The sequence below is a fragment of the Parasteatoda tepidariorum genome, chromosome 4 (assembly GCF_043381705.1).
Source record: "Parasteatoda tepidariorum isolate YZ-2023 chromosome 4, CAS_Ptep_4.0, whole genome shotgun sequence".
In the NCBI taxonomy this organism is placed as follows: Eukaryota; Metazoa; Arthropoda; class Arachnida; order Araneae; family Theridiidae; genus Parasteatoda; species Parasteatoda tepidariorum.
The window spans coordinates 13,866,945-13,885,522 of record NC_092207.1 but is presented as its reverse complement, the minus strand read 5'-3'; the positions used below and the strand labels follow the sequence as shown (position 1 = coordinate 13,885,522).

Sequence of the window (18,578 nt, the reverse complement as noted above, 5' to 3'; positions counted from 1 at the left end):
CTGAGATGGCTCAACGTATAGCGCTTTTAAAAACGGAAACTGAAATAACCAGAGAGCATAAGCTAGGCAGAAGTGAGTAGTCTTTGTCGATAGATCTCTATTTTAGTATTTTGTCGAAAGCGCTTTTTTTTTCACGAATTTATTTGACGATTTTTTATATATATCACGAATTTATTTGTTTATGCAGGTTTTTCCGTTGCAATTCACTTATTTCAATTTTTAATAGACTTAATTATAGCCAAAATTTTAACCTTTTTAAAGAGATCAGAATTGGAAATTTTATCTTAAGATTTTATACTATAGCACATTTCTAATAGGTTTAACGAATTACGTGTCATTTATTTGAATTCAAATTTATTTTAATAACTTTGTTTTTGAAAAAAGTTCTTATATGGATTTGAATTCTTAGAATTTTGTGCATTTGCAATGCACCTAAGTTAGTAGCGAGCTTGGTTTGTGAAGCAAATCATATAAGATTGCGTAGCAATTTTCGGGGGTTAGCGAGCGGGGAGCGCAGCCCATTAGTTTTAGTTATTTGGCTACTATTTTTTATAAATTTTCGTTCCTGTTCAGGGAACTATTTTAAATTTTTTACTGTGGCAACCCTAGTGCTCCTTGATTTTAAAATCTGTGTAGAAAGTTCATTATATTATTTAAATGCTTTAAAAAAATAGTTCAGTGGTAGCATTTTTTCTCTTCCTTCAGCATCCTGACAGATCGGAATAAAAATGTTTAAAAAAAGTACCAGCATTCTTAGAACTAATCAACTACCTTTAAAAATATTTATTTTTTAGACTAAGGTATATTTATCTTCTGAACTAAAATAATTGAAACAATTTTGTTAACTTAGCTACTGAGGATTTTGGCCGACCTTCCCCAATATGGTTTAACCCACTGGCGGTTTAGCGAATGGGCAAAATTAGGAGAATGTTTCTCCCAAATACACTATACCCCAATAAAATAACAAAAAAATCAGTTTGCTTTGTGAAGAAGACTGTGGGTTAAAATGCGACTTTTCACATGCCGAACCGTCGAGTTGGTTAAATTATTTACAACACTATTCATTCTATAGAAAAGAAATAGATATTGTAGTTTTATACAAACTTTTTTTATTTTACAAGTAGTGACTAGAATAATATAAAATATAGAAAAATTTTATAAAATCTTTTTAAAAAATAACATTTTCAAATTAAAACTGGGTTTTTTCACCATAAGTATGATTTTGTAAGATTGCTTTAACATCTTCCAATAATTTTGAATTTTTGCCACAAACTGCTTGCCATACTAATTCCAGCTGAGATAGTAATTTTCTGAAATTATAAAAATTATTTTATTGAAAAGATTATCGTGATTATTTAAATTCAACGACAAAAATATCACTATAACTGAATATAGTAAGAAGAAAAATCAAATTTTTATTTATCAACATTATGAAACCAGGCACAATTAATAAAACTTCAATGATGGCAATTTTCAAATAAAAAAATGTTTTGTTCTGATTTTCAGTTTTTTGTCTTGATCTTTTGTGTGTCCAGAACTTATCATTTTCTTAGAATGCAAATTCGGATTTTTAAAAGTAGTTTTGAAGAATTCGGACTTACGCTCCAATATCTTTTTAATTTAATTAATAATATTTGTATAAATCGCAATATTCGATAGCATCAATTTTAGGACTGTCTCATTAAATACATGACACTGGCATATATCCGTACCCATAGGAATTATTGTTTAAACCCTTTTGGAAATTCATTCATTCCCTGAAAAAGAAACTTAAAAAAAATTTTTTTTCAAATTTTTAAGGTGATGAATTAAGAACTTATTTATTAGTTTAAGAAACTGCCGTAACAAATCTCATAGGGTGGACTGTAGTTGTTTATGATTATTTTGTCTCTTTCATGTGAATATAAAAATAATAGATTCATCCAGTAATCAAAACATAGAACATTGAAGGATCATCATTTAAAACTACTTTTGTTCAAAAATCATAAGTGGCAAACTGATTCACTACATTTTCATTTATTAAGGAAATCTTGAACGAATTAGAAATTGGTATGAGAGACTATTAACCAATTGATAGTATTTTTTTTTTTTTTAATGCAACAGTATTATAATTTTTTATGCATTGATTTCACACTATTATGAGTTGTTCAGTAGTGATTAAATTATACTTAGTGTTCTAAATCAAGCAATTCTGAAATTAAGAATAGTATTTTATTTTTTTAAAGGTTGTCAGATCAATTTATTATTGCATAAAAAAGTGAAGCACGGATAATCCACTTGTAGATAATCAGGAGTTTACTGTACATTGCATTTAAAACTTCAAAGTAAATAAGTCAATACACATGAAAGAATATGCCTATTAATCAGTTCTAATGAAGATGAAGTATTAATTAATGAAACGTGGGAATAGTGGACTTTTTGAGAAGGTAGATGAGTCCTTTTTATGATCAGAGCAGACGACCGTGCCAAGAGAAACTTGAAATTGGCAATAACGAAGTCATTTTTTAAGGAGTTGCAGCAGCTCTATCTCTAAAATTACAGATAATAATTTTTTCTTCATATTTGATATCAACAACCTCAATATAACTAGCAACAAAAAAATATTTTTCAATAGCCGCTGCAAACATATTTTTTAACAAGTGATCCAGTCAATTTTCATAAATGGAGCAGATAAAAATAAAAGGGTTCATATATGAAATAGGTATAAATAACATATCTAGTACTAGAAAAAAATATCCATATTAGACAAACTGTCACTTTTAGTTTTATCAAATTACTTAATACAAATTAAAGCAGAGAATCGTGAGATACAAAAAGAAAATTGGAGTTTTTTAAATAAATTTTTTTTTATTGCCTTAGTTACATTATCCACTTTACAAATGGCAATGTTTCCAGCTTAAAAAAGAGTTCATTACAAAATAAATAAAAAATACTTTTAAAGACAAGGCATTTTTTAGCAAAATTCTATGAACTTTTTCTTATAGCTCTAGCCTTATCCACTTTAAAAAATAAAAAATGACGAAGTTTCTACTGTGAAAAATTCACTGTATATAATATGCAGAAAACTTATTAATACAATTTACAACAGAATTTGACAAATTTAAATTAATCATAAAATCTTTTTTTTTTTTTTCATTTTAAACTAAAAGTCAAAATTAAAATATAATGAAACAGAAAAAAAGTTTTACCTGTTTTCATTTTCCAATTCATTAATTCTATTATTTTGGGCAACTATTTTTTCTCGTAGAATATCAAATTGTTTCCCGTATATATTTTCCAACTTCACATCTTGTTGACTTTTGCTTTAAAAATAATAAATTTTATTTAATATAAATAAAATTTTATTTAATAATCAAAAATTATAAATGCATACTTTGTTCGTAGTGCCATTAATTCCTCATGATTTTCCTTGTACAAGTTCTACATAAAAAATAAATAAATAACTTGATAAATATAAATACTAATCAACCACATTAAAATAATAAAAGATGATTATGAAAAAAATGTCTATGTCATAAAAACAATTTTAAATAAATTTACTCATTGCACTAATGACTATATTAGTAAATATGAAAGGTTTTGATTTTTTTTTTTTAATCTATACTTTTTAGCCAATTAGTTAAAGAATATGTTAATGTTCTTAAGTCACCTGTTTTCAAATCATTTTATTGAAATACACAGTGGATTGAATGTGTGTTCTTTGATTACTAGTTACTGCTGACTATTTTTAAGTCTGAAAGTTGGTCAATTTTGCACTGCATGTCGCAACTTTGGCGTCCAGCAGCCGAAGGTATAGCCAAGGCCCCAATTCTTTTGTTTACTTTCACTATCAATTCTCGCTGAACAAAGTATAGCTAGCTCATAATTTTTGTGTTTCTCCTGATAATTATTCTGCAAAATTTTTTTATGTAGTACAATTTAAAATATAGCTAAAATACACTATAGATGTCCAGAAACTTGATGTGTCAGACGCGCTAGTGCATGTTGGTCCTTCCATAGGACATAGTTTGAACAGCCCTAGTATCAAAACTTTAATTTTAGCAATTAAAATTGCTTTGTTTAAAAAAAAAAATCTTAACAGTTCTAGACATACATTTAAAAAATGATTTTATCAACATCATTTAAATGCAACTTCTACTAAGGTTTTCAACCGTAAAAAAAAAAGTATTTTCAACACAAGATAATGGCACTTTTTATACATCTTTAATTTTACGATTTTAAATTTTGCGACATACTTATTTTTCTTTGCTTTTTATAAAAAGTGACATTACTAAACCTACTGATATATGTTCTTGTAATCTCCCAATGTTTAAACTATAATCAATTACAGAAGTGTGTATTTCTTTATGCTGGTGGTCTTGAAAGGAAGTCTAAAATAAAATAAAAATTGAATTTTCAGTCATGTCATATGAACTATAAAAGGATAATTATGCTGTTGAAAAGCATTTTACCTTTCTCATTAGAACATTTCTTTCAATCGCCAAATTCTCTGTCTGAAATAATCATGAGAATAATTGATTTATTGAAATATATTTGTAAAAAAAAACTATATTTTGTTAATTATAAATTAATATTACTTTATCCTTAAAAATCAGTTAATTAACGAGTGGTGTTTCTTAAAATATAAAGGCAACACATAAAAAAATTTGGTTAGTATATTAAATTAAATTTATATGGCAGTTTTATTATTTTATTTAATAAAAAGTTATAAAATGAATAAATAACTATAAAAATGCAGTAGAAGATCTTTATAACGCAAACCTTGAAATTTGGGGCTTTGCATTTTATGGAATATTGTGTTAGAAAGATAATTTCACTTATCTTTAAACTTACATACTAAATATGGCAATGCTCAGATCAATCTTAAAATGCATTAAAATAATTTTTAGATACAAAATCTTAAAAAACAGAATCTATGCACTTAAGTATTTATTATTAACAACAACAACAAAAATGTACATTTTCTGCAGCAATGGAGCAAACAAATTAATCATTTAGTTTATTTTATCTCTTAGCATATAATTAAATAAAGTAAAAGAATTAATAGTTCTTCATTAGCTATAGAAATTCTATGTGAACAATGTGGCATTGCATATGAACTTTTAAATCATTTATATATAGAGGTGTGGAAAATAAGTTTAAGTGAATAAAAAATAATACATTAAAACAAAAGCATAGCTACCTCTAGAATAAATTTTTGATAAAAGCGTAGAAAGTTGGCAGCCCTGACTAAATAATAATGTGATAGGTAATATTTTAACATAGATCATAAACTAGTACAAACATTTAGTGTCATTGAAATCACGGAGATTTATAATAAGTACAAATAAAAACACATAAAACTGGGTACCTGAATCCTAAATAATTGTAAAAAAAACAAAAACATTCATAGTTATTTAACAAAATAAGACAACATTTATTCTCAATGAAATTTTAAATTAAAATTGTTAATTTGAAAATGTAATAATTACCACTTTTAAGAGGGACAAAAGCATTCCTTGCATATCTTTCTCCATTTGCTTTGATTCATCAGCCTGCTCCAATAGATTTCTTTTATCTTCTTCTAGCTCTTGATTTGTTTTTTCGAAAGATTCCACTTTTTTTTCTAATACAACTGTTTTATTTTGAAGCTCTTTTATATACTTCTCCAAAGCATTTTTGGATTCTTCAAGATCCTATAAAAGTACTAATTTAAAATTTAATGCCTAAGATTACATTCAATGTGCTATTTAAGAAACTAATAACATTTATATCAATGTATAAATACATTTGTCAGATTTTTGACACAGGCTCTTCACGGTAATGGTTGTTTCTATGGTAATAACAGTCAAAAACCTTGGAATAACATCATTATGGGAAAAATAGCATGGTAAATTGCGAATTTTTGTAAATTTCTTTTTTAAAGAATAAATTAATCAATCGTGCTTTTCTTGTTTTAAAATTTTATTCACTCCTTATGTAAAAACTTAATCCCTATTATTTATTTTTGAGTTAAGAACTGATATCCTTTTTAATTTTTGTTTGAATGCATGCAAAACATGCGTCACTAAACAAAAAAAAAAAAAAAGCTAGCTAGNAAAAAAAAAAAAAAAAAAGCTAGCTAGTAACTAAAATAATTTCTGCATTTTTTTTTATTTTTTCCCTAACAATATAATATTAAAAATGTTACTTTGACGTACATAATAACATAAAAAAAGCATACATGTAGCCAGGGCTCGAAAAAACTCAAAACTTTTACCCGTCCCCGAGGACGGCTTGTCCAACAATGTACCCGTCCTCCTTTGAAACGAACCCGTCGCTTCTAAATAAATAAAAATATAATTTTCTCTTATTTATTACAAACATTTATATAAATTACACAATGAATTAGTAGTTACTAGGATTGCATTATACAGTAATAAAAGGAATACTAGGTTACTAATAGGAACCCAGTATTTCTTTTATAAAATAATTTATTTCTTTTATGATATAATTTCTTTCTTTTATGAAATAATTTAAATAACAAATGTCAAGTTATCTGGAATGTCAATTTATCCGAGGGTACTGCGTTTTTTAAATGAATCAAATATAACGTTTGCCAGTCCCACAATCAAGCTAATGATTTACAGAAGTTTCTGCACAAAAATCTGAAAGGGGTTTTCCATTTAGGTAGATGTTCATAATTGCGTTTAACGCTTCTTGTTTAAGACCAGTACGTAATGTTTTTTTATTTTTTGTAAGTTCGTTGCTGAAAAGTCCCTTTCAACCGCTGCAGTACGGGAGACAGAGAAAACATCAATTCCACCATGCGCAGTATGTTGCTGTATTTCTAGATCAGAGGGTCATTTTAAAAGTGAGGCGCTAGACTCTTGTAAGATAACAAAAATTGAAAATGTATCACGAACATTAACAGGAAAATGGCCGTCCGCGCGGACGTCGGATTCGAGAAATTCGTTGTCCGCAGGGATTTTTTGACTGCCGAGAACGGATGGGTGGTTTTTCGAGCCCTGCATGTAGCAATCATTTTGTCCTGGATGGTAGTTAAGAATTGATGGATTTGTTGAAATTTGTTCATTATTATTAGCTATTAAATATTTACAACTGTTTTTTTTACTCTCACAGAGAAGTGACATCAGTTTACAGTGTCTATTTTTGTTTGGATTACAAAGGTTGTTCCATCGAACATGAGTTATATGCTAATGTTAGTTGATATACACAAAATTATTCCTTAAATTTAAATAAAAACCTTATAAAATAGTAAATCATCTACAAAAATACAATAACTTTTCTAATAATTTTTTTTCAAACAGTTACAGAAATAAATTAAAAGTACTAAATAAAAAAAACAATCAATTTATTTGAGAACTTGTAAATAACTGAACAGCATGATATACTGATTCATTGCCAAAGTACAATACATAATAATAATAATTACAAAAATATTCTATAAAATAAAAATAAAGTTCTTGCTTTTAAAAAATTTTCATGTAAGTTTCAATATTTTTTATCTTTTCAAACATTTTCCAGCAGCGGAAAATTTTTATATGAAACAAACCAAAGGGAGAAAATTAATAACTTATTACGTTGAATAGTTGAAAACTTTTACATATTGAGTGATTGTTTTCATTTTTTAGGTGTGATATATTTGAGCTAGTTCATAAGAACGTTATAAAGCATTAAAGAAATTTTTTGAACTTGATTTTTAATATAAAAAAAAAATACATCTTTAAATAAATTTTTACGACATGAAACAAAATCAATGTTAATTTAAAATTAAACAATTTTCATTATGTGTAGTAAAGTAATTTTGTGGCTGAACTATTTCAAATATCTTGGGGGGGGGGTGGAAAGTTTTGTAAAGGAATTTATATAATTCATGTATAGAGGTCCTAAACTTTAACTTCATAAGTCAGTTACAGTTTTTAAAAATAGGACAAATTTTTGCATGTGACTTTTTTTCAACATGGTAGTTGAAGGTTAAATTATAAGAAAGAGCTTAAAACGTGTAACAGATACAATGATATTATTTTCTTTATTTTAAAAAGGGACTTAAAAGGAATTTTACAATTTGTATTAACAACTCCTCTTTTGAAGAAGGAATCTCCTAAAAATTGTGAAAAGTATCAATTAAAAAATTATTATTTAAATCAAATTTATTAAATTATATTTTCCAGAGTCCTAATTAGAAATGGCGACAAGTATTGTTTAACAAATCAAACAAAGGTCCTTTCTTAACCTAGGCCTAGTCAAAGTTAACATTTAACTTTCAAAAGCTGTAAAATAATTTATGATCATATAAATACTTTTACTGACTTTAAGATTAAAGAGTCATAGATAAATATGCATAAATAAATATATATTTATGCTTCACATTTCTAAAAATATTAAATGCAACTATAATAAAAAATGCAAATTTTAATAGTTAGTAAAATAAACAATGAATCATTCAATCAGAATGAAATAAAGTTACAAAAATACTTTCTTATTGCAATATTATTATTTAGTAATGTGAATATAAAACAATGGATATTTACATTTATTATTTGGCAATGTAAATAAAAATTATTTTCATGAAAAAGATATAATGCAAAAAAATTGTTTTTAGCATATTTCATTTATTTCAGTAATTACAATCTTTAAGATAAAGCAAATCTAAACCAAAATTTATACTTTATTGACTTCCTTCAATTTTTCTTCTTCTTCAGTGTGCCTCTTTTTCATTTCATTTATCAACCTATGAAATTAACAAAGATGGAAAATAAATAATCTAAAAACTAAATTTTCATTGATAATGGTTTTATTAATAATAACAAAGCAAAACTTAATAACTGATTTAAACTTTATTTTAGTAGAAAAAATTACAAGCAATCTATTTGAGTTAGAGGATAATATAATTAAAGTGTTAGCATATTTTGGGCTCTTCAAATATTATCTAAATACATTTTTGATAATTTTATACTCCTTTTTTTCCATTAATAGCAAAAAAAGGAGTCTTAAGGAGGAATAAACTTTTCAGGGCTTTCATAAGATTTTTTATTTTTCTAATTGTAATTTTAAAACATCAGAAAACTTTGATCTTTTTTATTTGTAATGTCAATTATTAGATTTAAGAAGAAAAAAATAATATTAATAATTACTGAATGAAGATGAAACACGCCAGTTTGACTAAAATGTGAAATTTTTTCAATAGATGTTTGAATTATTTAACTTGAATCTCAATACCTGATTACTGTTACTGACAATTCTAAGACTGGTTATTTTCCAAGTTTTTGTAAAAAATTGCAACTTTCCCTGACTTTTGGCGTTAAAAAATAAAATTCACGACAATTCCAGGTTTTCTCTGTGACCCGTGGGAGTCCTGTTTCAATTTATATTTGCACAGATTCCCTGTTCAAAAGAGTCTAAGTAAAAGCTGTTGTTCAATGTTCACTGAATGTAGAATTTCTGTTAATGTAGAAATAAATAATTTCAAAGAAGGAGGACAGATAAACTTACTTCTGATGTTCTACTATAACTTTTTTATGAATTTCGGGCAGAACCATGGATTTTATTTTTCTTTGTAATTCTTCATATTTGAGATGCTGTGCCTTTTTTTCCATTTGTAAGATATCAATTTGTTCATTTAAAACTTCTTTCTCTCTCATAAGGATACGTATATGATCTGACAAAGTTTTAACTAGAAAAAAATATGTAATAAAATGCAAAAACACAGCTAAATGTTACTGACAGAGTAAATGTCATTTAAATGATATCTACAACATGACATTCAAATGTTCAAAAAATATTCATGTTATATTTTTTCTACCTATTTTATTCTATTTATTTTATCAAACATGTAAGCTAAAAATAAACCCACAAAAAATAAAAATGAATACATATATTATTCAGACACTTAGTTTTATATAGTTTTCTAAAATAAAAAAATAGACACTTTTATGACAGGTTTCTTCAAAATTATGTGACCATTAAGGAGTTAACTATTTATTCTCAGTATCTATTGGTCAAGTACAAGGTAATGATTTATAGAAAAGCTACTTTGAAATTGTTTTCAAAGTTATGGCTCAGGATGTAAGTGTATATCTTATGCTGTTTAATCCTCTATGTAAGCCTTAGCCACCATATTGAATTCAGGTAAAAGAGAAAAGGAACATTGCTATCCAGACAAGTGAGGTATTGAACCCTTTATGCCTTTTTTAAACATAATCCAGTAAGAAAAATCTAAATGAATATGATTGATAATTAAGATGTTATTAAGAAAAATATGACATGACTTATAGTTTTCAATTTTCATACTAAATCATCTGATTTTTTTAAAATATTTATTTTATAATTTTTCTGACTATTTTCACAGAAGCAGAGACTAACTAAATTTAAAAGGCCTGTGCAAACCTTACATCTCATGACAGTTTTGAATGTAACTCTAAACCCATCGAGTATGTGCAATATACTTGCTCGTAAAATCTATGGAATCGAAAGTTATGTGGTCAATTCTTAAGCCCTGTAAAAAATTTCTTTAGATCTATGTCTGAATTGAGCACCACTGGAAGAGATTAGTGAGTAGGTGGGTGAACACTTTGATCAATCTATAAAAGGACTAAGAGTGTGCAGTATTGTTCTAAACTGCTCTACCATAAAGGGCTTGATTTATGTTTACACCTTCATTTACATCTTTTTTTTGAAATGTGTGCATTATGTGTTTACTATCTCGCAGGTAACTAATCATACACAAAAAATTTAAAAATCATATTATTTGAAGCACTAGTAGAGCGATTAAACTGTATTGTTACCAACTGATATTGTGTGTACTGAAAATAAACAATCAGGTGTAATGTAATTTGAGAGAAATACTTGTATGAAAATTGCTTAAGGTACCTTCTTTTCTTGTTTCTGTCTCTAACTCTGTAATTTTCAATTGTAGGTTTGAATGTAATCGTTCTTCATTCCTTTGAAAAATTCATAAAATTTTTTTAAATCAGAAGACAAACACAAAACAACACAAAGAATAAACAAAACCATAAGTAATGAAATTTAAAACCATTTTTTAAAACAATATATATTTATATAATATTATTTGATAGTTTCATACATAATTTGCCTCACCATTTTTCTTCCTTAATGAAGTCTTGCAATTTTTTCTTGAGCAGTCGATTATCTTCAGATAAATCTTTAATCCTTGCTTTTAAAGTTATATTATTTTCCTATAAAAATAAAGTTTACTTTTTAACTATGAACAACTGCTAGTAAGTGTAATTTTATTATTTTAAATCAACAATTTTATTAACTATATAGTCTGATGTAAACTGAAAAGTCTCTTTACAAAGAGTAAGTGGTTTATCTACTATCCTTCTTGTTTTCAGTTGATACTAACGCGATAAAGGAAGTGCAAATGTCCGCAGAAATAATATAAAAGGTTGTGAATTGATTTGCCTGATATATTTCTTTTTTTTTTCATTTGATGTAGTTAACTAAAACTTTGATGCATTTTTCTTTAGTTGATATAACAAACAAAAATCTTATTTTTATTAGAAGAATATATAATAATTGTACACCAACGAAATATAAATTTAAAGTTTGATAAAATAGAAATATGTAAATTGTTTAATCTTATTATTATTTACTGTAGTAGACTAAAATCTTGTAGTAAACTTGTCCTTTCCTGTTCTTGTCCTTTTAGAAAACGAATATTCCAAATATTTGTGTTCTTCGAACTTTTTTTTTTATTAATTATATTTTATCTATAAAGGGACATCTCAGGTTCTCATTTGATTTTGATGCAATTTGTTTCTACATGATTCAAAAAAAGGCCCTATTTTTATTTAAAAATTGTATTTTAATAACATAATTTGAAGGATCAATAAAGAAAATGCAAATTGTGCTACCTAGATAGTTCAGCTGCAAATTATGCTATCTAGAACACAGTAAAATTTTTGTTAACAACATGAAATAAAGTAATTGCACAAAAATTGACTAAAAATTATCCATAACATATGCGCTGCAAACTTGCGTTCTTCCCGTTAAGTTAGCATTAAAAAATCAGTCATGTGAATTTCATATTCTATATACCTCATTAAACCTCAAAAGATGAAGGACCTCACTTATTTAATATAATGACTCTCAAATATTTTACAACAAATTTGAAAATAATTTGATCAACAGAAACTTCAAATAATCCACAAACTAAAAAATTTAATTACTAGTTTGAACATTAAAATACGCACCTCATCAGCACCAAACATAAATGAACAAAATGTGGAAAAATAGGCGAAGAAAAAATTAAAGGCAATGCTGCTAACAGATAAAAATAGAAAATAAGCAGGAAGTTTGAAGGAACAGATAAACATAATTAGTTTGAAATATTTTCTCATGCACAATGTAGAACTGAGATCATCAATAAAAGAACTAGTATTAATGTGAATAAAACAGGGGTTCCCAACCCTTTTTAAATTACTGTTCCCATATGAGATTGCCCTAGGTATATAACAATTGTCTATAGTATAACACAGTAAAACCTCGATCAATCGTTTCTCAAAGGACCATTCATTATGAATGATAGATACGGGAAAACGCAGAATATGAATCAACTTAAAATATGAAACAATGACTAGAAAATGTATGAAAAGTAATAAATATACGATAAGTGTAAAAATTTTTGATTGAAAAAATTAAGTACTTCCCACAAAAATACATAAGATGCAAAAGAAGGATAAAAAATATACTTATTTATTTAAAATATTTGGAAATCTTGGTTGTCTTTCTTCACAGCACAAACAATAAATTTCATCATTTGTTGCAGATAGTTCATTTTCTGAAAGTTTGAGTGAACCAAAAAAGTTCTACATTGTTTTAAAGGCTTCGAGGCCTTACACAAATGTTTGCTCTAATTCTGTTAAGTTCGGTCTTCATCGGTATCACTTAGCACTTCTTAAGCTTCTGCAACAATTTCTTGGTTTTCAACATTTTTATCAGCTCATGCAGCAAAACTGTTGTTTTACCCAAACTGTAACAAATCCCCATCTTCTTCATTATTAGTATCATAAGTTACTGTTTTTCCTCTCAAAACAAATTAACTTCAATTTTTTTTCAAATATTGGTAGAATTTCTGAACAATAGAAACCTGCTAATTCCAAAAGTGAATTATTTACATTTCTTACTCAACTTGTATATTATTAAAACAGTTATACTATTGAAATTGTTTGGTTCAAAAATAAATATCTGAAATTCCCATTTAATGATTATAGAGCTGAACGTTGCTATTATTTTCGTATGAATTCGAAACTTTAGTGTCCTCGCAGCTTCTCTAAATTTTCACTAACAGTTTAATATATCCTTCCTTTAACTTGATTAAACATGAAGTTTTTTAAAGAAAAAAAATATTATTTGAAAACTTAATACTTAAAGTCACTTTTTTCTTACTATTAACATCATTTAATAAATATAGATGCTTCAATTAATTTCTTTGTAATTTCTTAGTTTCAATTGCTTAGTTGTAATTTCTTAGTTGTAATTTCTTTGTTTCAATTAATTTCTTTCTCTCATTTCTTATTAATTGAAAGGGATATAATCAAAATATACTTAATTTCAGATATCCTACTGTTAATTTATAAAATATAATTATCTGATTTGATTTTAAACTATGTTTTTACTCAGAATTAACTATACTAAAAAAAAGCAACTCTTAGATTGCAGAACAATTTGAAACTTATTTTGCACTTTTACATCACTTATTTTGCACTTTTTATTACATACTAGGAAAAGTAATATATAAGTATTCATTTAATTGAAACTGCAAAGTGATATGTTGAATGCAAAGTGTTATGTTTTTATGCAAACACTAACAAATTTCCCATATTAGTTATTTTAATCCAAGATAGCATACAAAAATGCTTCCAGCATCACCATTAGATAAACAACAACTTAAAGGTATGGTTATAGAAGTGTAACGTACCAACAATATTAAGAGATATAAATTGGAAAATTTTATGTTTATTTATCGATTAATATTATTTTTTTTGTAAGGGACATTAAAAAGTTTTTGACTTACAAAGAGAACATTGATTCAAAAAAAGGTTGGGAACCTATGATCTAATACATGCCTCACATGTGTAAGACTATGGAACAGTAACTATGGAATGGAGAATATGGAGATGGAGAGAATAAAAATTTATTGCTTACATTAAAACTTCATATAATTTCAAATGTCCCAAAAAAATTCCATTTCTCGATCTGTATTATTAATAAAGTTATGAGTGATTTTTTCAGCTACGGAGGCTGTGGTTTCTCCCACAAAAACATAACTTCAAATTACTTTTTCATACGGATGCTTTTCTTGGTACTTTCATTTATAAAAAAATTATCAATTAACTGTGCATGTAAAGCAACTAAAAATTATTTGTTTTACTTTTATTTCGAAATATTTTCTGAGGATACTCTGACCCCTTTAAAATTAACAATATTGAAAATATTATAAATAAAGAGAAATTACCACTTGCCCTTGAAAGCATGAAAAATTTGTTTGGTATAGTTTGTCTATGTTAAGAACTCCCCCCACCACCACAAAGTCTGAGGACATCTGCTGCTATGGAAACAAGAATAGTGCATTTCAGAGAGGGTGTTTCTCTTCACTCTAGGGCTAGCACAATAGACTGAAGAAAAAGATTCCTTTCCTCTTGCTGACCCGAGCCAAAACCTGTCCTAAAAATGACCCCATGCCCCTCTTGAAATAGTTGTGCCTCGTTACCATACTTATCGCCATGGGTCCATACTAATGGATTGGGGAGTTCTTACTTTAGACAAGCTATACTTAGTTGATGCTTGCTATTCATAACATAGCTACTAGAATTTTTTGTTTTTGTTTTATATTTATTTTTGGGCAATATTTGCTTTTTAGCTTTAAAACTAGCTTCATAGGTATGAAATGTCACATCAAATGAGAGAAATCCTTTTTTTTTTCACCTAGGACAAGATATTCTTATATAGCGTTAATCCAAAACTCTATTAATTTTTAATTGAAACTTTCACGTTTTGAACAGTTTTTATATTTGCATGATTACGAACTTATATTCGTAATCATGCAAATGAGAATCGGTTTATCTCTTCATACTAGTGTAATTACAAAATGTTCATAGCATTGGGACAATATAAATAAAAAATTAAAAGAATTTTACATTTATTTCATCACTAAGGAAGAAAGGTATGGTTTCAACACGGTGAATGTGAAACATTCACTTCATAACTTTAAAGTTGCGAATCAAACTCAGAAAACGAGGAAATTCTCGGGACCAGAGCAATGGGCAAACAAACCTATGGGCAAACGCACCTTCAGGAATGAGGTATCGAAATGACAAACTCGTATTACACCCTCATATTGAATACAAAATTAAAGAAAACTTCTCAGCATGTGTTTTTAAAAATTAAGATGATTTTGCATTAAAATCAGGGGTTCATTTAGAAGAAATTTGGGTCCGTTAATGGACCCTTCACAAAATATCTTTTCATAAAAACGGACCCTTCACAAATTTGTTTATCTTCATTATTGTTTTGCTAATCAAATAAACCCTCACTGGGGGGGGGGGGAAAGACGGTTTAGAGACAAACTAAGTTTCTCTAAGTTTAAATTCCAAATGTAGCATTCTAAGAAAATATTTCTACTTTTACAAACATCGTGTATGCATTCTTATTAATATTAAATCATAATTTATTTATTTTTTGTAAATAAATAATTGATCAATTTATATTTATTCATAAAATTAATTAATAGAATATTATGTATTACAATTTTTTAAATAAAATAAATTTAAGAATTGTTTAAGTTTACTTAATGCATAACACATTAAAAGTGATACATTATTAAGTTGTGTTATTTAAAATACGTCAATTGAAATTATTAAAAATGTGAGTGATTTTGTTTCCATTATTCGTCCGAAATGAATACTCTGTGTTGAGCAGTATAGGCTAAATACCAAATATTTGTATGTTGCATCTCTAATTTAGTAGCAGCAATTGTTGAGCAGAATCTTGTATCTATTTACAATTTAAAAATGTCTTGAAAAGGTTTTTAGCAATCTTTGCTATAACAGGACCCTATTTGTGCAAATTCACAAAAGCAGGACCCTGGTTGAAAGAATGTGACTTAACGCTTATTTCATATTCACAAATTATGAATAGTTTTTTCACAATTTTACAAAAACAGGACCTTTCACAAAATGTCTGGACAGACCCCTGAAAATAATGACAACACTAAAAAATATCAGTCCAAGATTATTTATACTATGTAAATTATTTTTAGGTTTAATTATGGTTTTGTGGAAAACAAACATATAAAATTCAATTCTCAGTATGTAGGGATGGTTTACAAAATAGTAAGCAATTAATTAAATAAATAAAACAAAAACATTACAAATTTTTTTTAGATTTTATACAAAATTATGTAATGAATCAATAATTCAAGATAAATAATCAAAACTTTTATCTTGAGAAATTATCAAATTTGATATAGAATTTTCGACATTTTATAATACTATAACATATAATTTCATAAAATATTAAAAGCTTCTAAAAATATTTTAAAAAAAATTGAAAAATATGGAAAGATTGAGTTTAAGAAGACATTCATCAAGGAACATTCAAATGATTGATTTGGCAATGCAAAAGAAAGAAACATTTAAAAAAATTTAAAAAAAAACTTACTTTTAAATCTTCTATTTCAAAGTCATGAGGCTGTATTTTAGTTAAAACGTGCTTTTTCTGCAAAAATTCAAAAGAATAAACTGATTTTTACCAATCAAACAACAAATTTTTTTTTTAAAAAAAGTCACAGAGATTTTCTTTTTCTTTTTAAAACGTACATTACAAAAAATATACAAACTTAACAAAATATATTTCAATAAAATTGTTTTACAATGACAATTTTATAAAGTAATACTTTCATTTTCTTCTCTTTTTTTGGCAAAATGAAAAACTTAGCTTTTTTATTTCTTATTATTTTTTTATATTTTAGTATAAAGGTAATTATTTAAAATAAACATGTAATATAAATTTTCAAAATTAAAATATATAATCATCCTATAAAACATTTATATGTTCATTAAATTAAGCATAGAACATAGAATTTTTATTCTCAAGTGCTGGTATGATATTAAATTTTTCATTCCATCTGAAACAAATGGTACAAATCTGTTATTTTGTGATTTAAAGTGATTATTTTGATGACATTACTTTACATACGTAAGTAGTAGTTGCGTGAATTGCATCACCCGACATCCTTGAAACTATCTACTTCCTCATTGAAAGGCGCCAGAGAGTCCAGATGGGAAAAGTCCCAAATTAATAACTAACTTACTCATTTATATAGAGCAATCTAGTATAGCAATCAGTCTTTGTCCTGCAAAGCTGCGTGTAGGCAGCTCACCATTCATGATATCCCTGTTTAACTTATTTCCTTTTTTTTAATTAAGTCTGTCAAGTTTCATTATTAAATTATTGTCTTTTTTTCCTCCCATGCTCCACAAATCACTACACATATTGCAAAGTTTATTTTAAATATTGATGCAAATTTTAGTAAGTTAGCAAGCTACTATTGCAGTGATTTTCAAACTTTTCATACCTATGAACAACTAAATGCTTAACCAAATCAATGGCGAACCACATACACTAAAATGAATGAAAAACTGTAAAAGTTCAGGTCTACTACCTACACAATAATTAAACAGGTTCAGGTCTACTACACAATAATTAGAGGACAATTCCACAATGTACAAATATTGTACTTGCGGATTTAAAAAAATATTTAACTAAGTTAAAAATTATTCGGACAGTTCTATTATTTTTTGTGAAAATAAATCTTGGTGTCTTTTTAAACTTACTCAAATTTTTAGATATTTAAAATTTTAAAAAAAATAAAAACTGGATATTTGAATGTAACATATATTGTTAGATCCATAACACCCAGTTTCTAATTTTAAAAAAATTTTAAAAGTTACTAAAAGGTGGAATGAGTGTGAATAGCATCTAAGACATTCCTAAATGGAAGAATTGCCCTATAGTTATGCTAAACAATTTTTATTGGTATAATAAGCAAAATAAATTACAATAAGTAAAAGAAAATATGAAATATATAATATTGTAGCCCTAAATAATTTGGGAAAATTGACTTATTAGGGTGACCTGGGGTAATTCCTGATCAAAAAACGCAAACATCTATTTTATGAAAAAACTATTCAAAATAGAATTTTAATATTTACTGGAAGTTTGAGGCTATATGAGATGAGTCCAATGCCACCTTCTTTTGTTTGAAAATCTAATTAGAATTTAAAAGATTTCAAATTTTTAGTGATCAGGAATTACCCCTGGTCTTGATCATTTCTGGGGTAATTCCTGATCACTTCTGGGGTAATTACTGATCACCAGTATTTATTGTAAAGGGGCTGTTTAAAAATAATTATATATTGGTAATTAACAAATAAGACATCAAGATCAAACAAATAAACCAAAAAGATATGTTTAAGCAGCTAATAAAATTATTTATTTAAAAGCAAGAAGAACGATTAACACTTTAAATTTTCAAAAATCTTTGCATCGTGCCATACATTTTAGGCAATCAG

The 18,578-nt window shown here is 26.6% G+C and overlaps 1 protein-coding gene across 1 annotated transcript in view; it reads right to left on the bottom strand.

Annotated features, from left to right (window-relative positions):
• Positions 1–1,086: 1,086 nt before the first annotated feature.
• Positions 1,087–18,578, bottom strand: part of LOC107451680 (centrosomal protein of 89 kDa) — a 22,651-nt gene continuing 5,159 nt past the window's right edge. The window contains exons 4-14 of the mRNA XM_016067848.4: positions 16,666–16,722; positions 11,080–11,177; positions 10,852–10,922; positions 9,475–9,655; positions 8,650–8,713; positions 5,472–5,675; positions 4,452–4,493; positions 4,281–4,370; positions 3,374–3,420; positions 3,189–3,302; positions 1,087–1,310 (exon numbers count right to left, since the gene is read on the bottom strand). Coding sequence (XP_015923334.1) covers positions 1,190–1,310; positions 3,189–3,302; positions 3,374–3,420; positions 4,281–4,370; positions 4,452–4,493; positions 5,472–5,675; positions 8,650–8,713; positions 9,475–9,655; positions 10,852–10,922; positions 11,080–11,177; positions 16,666–16,722 — 1,089 coding nt within the window. The 3' untranslated portion in view covers positions 1,087–1,189. The remainder of the gene's footprint in view (positions 1,311–3,188; positions 3,303–3,373; positions 3,421–4,280; positions 4,371–4,451; positions 4,494–5,471; positions 5,676–8,649; positions 8,714–9,474; positions 9,656–10,851; positions 10,923–11,079; positions 11,178–16,665; positions 16,723–18,578) is intronic.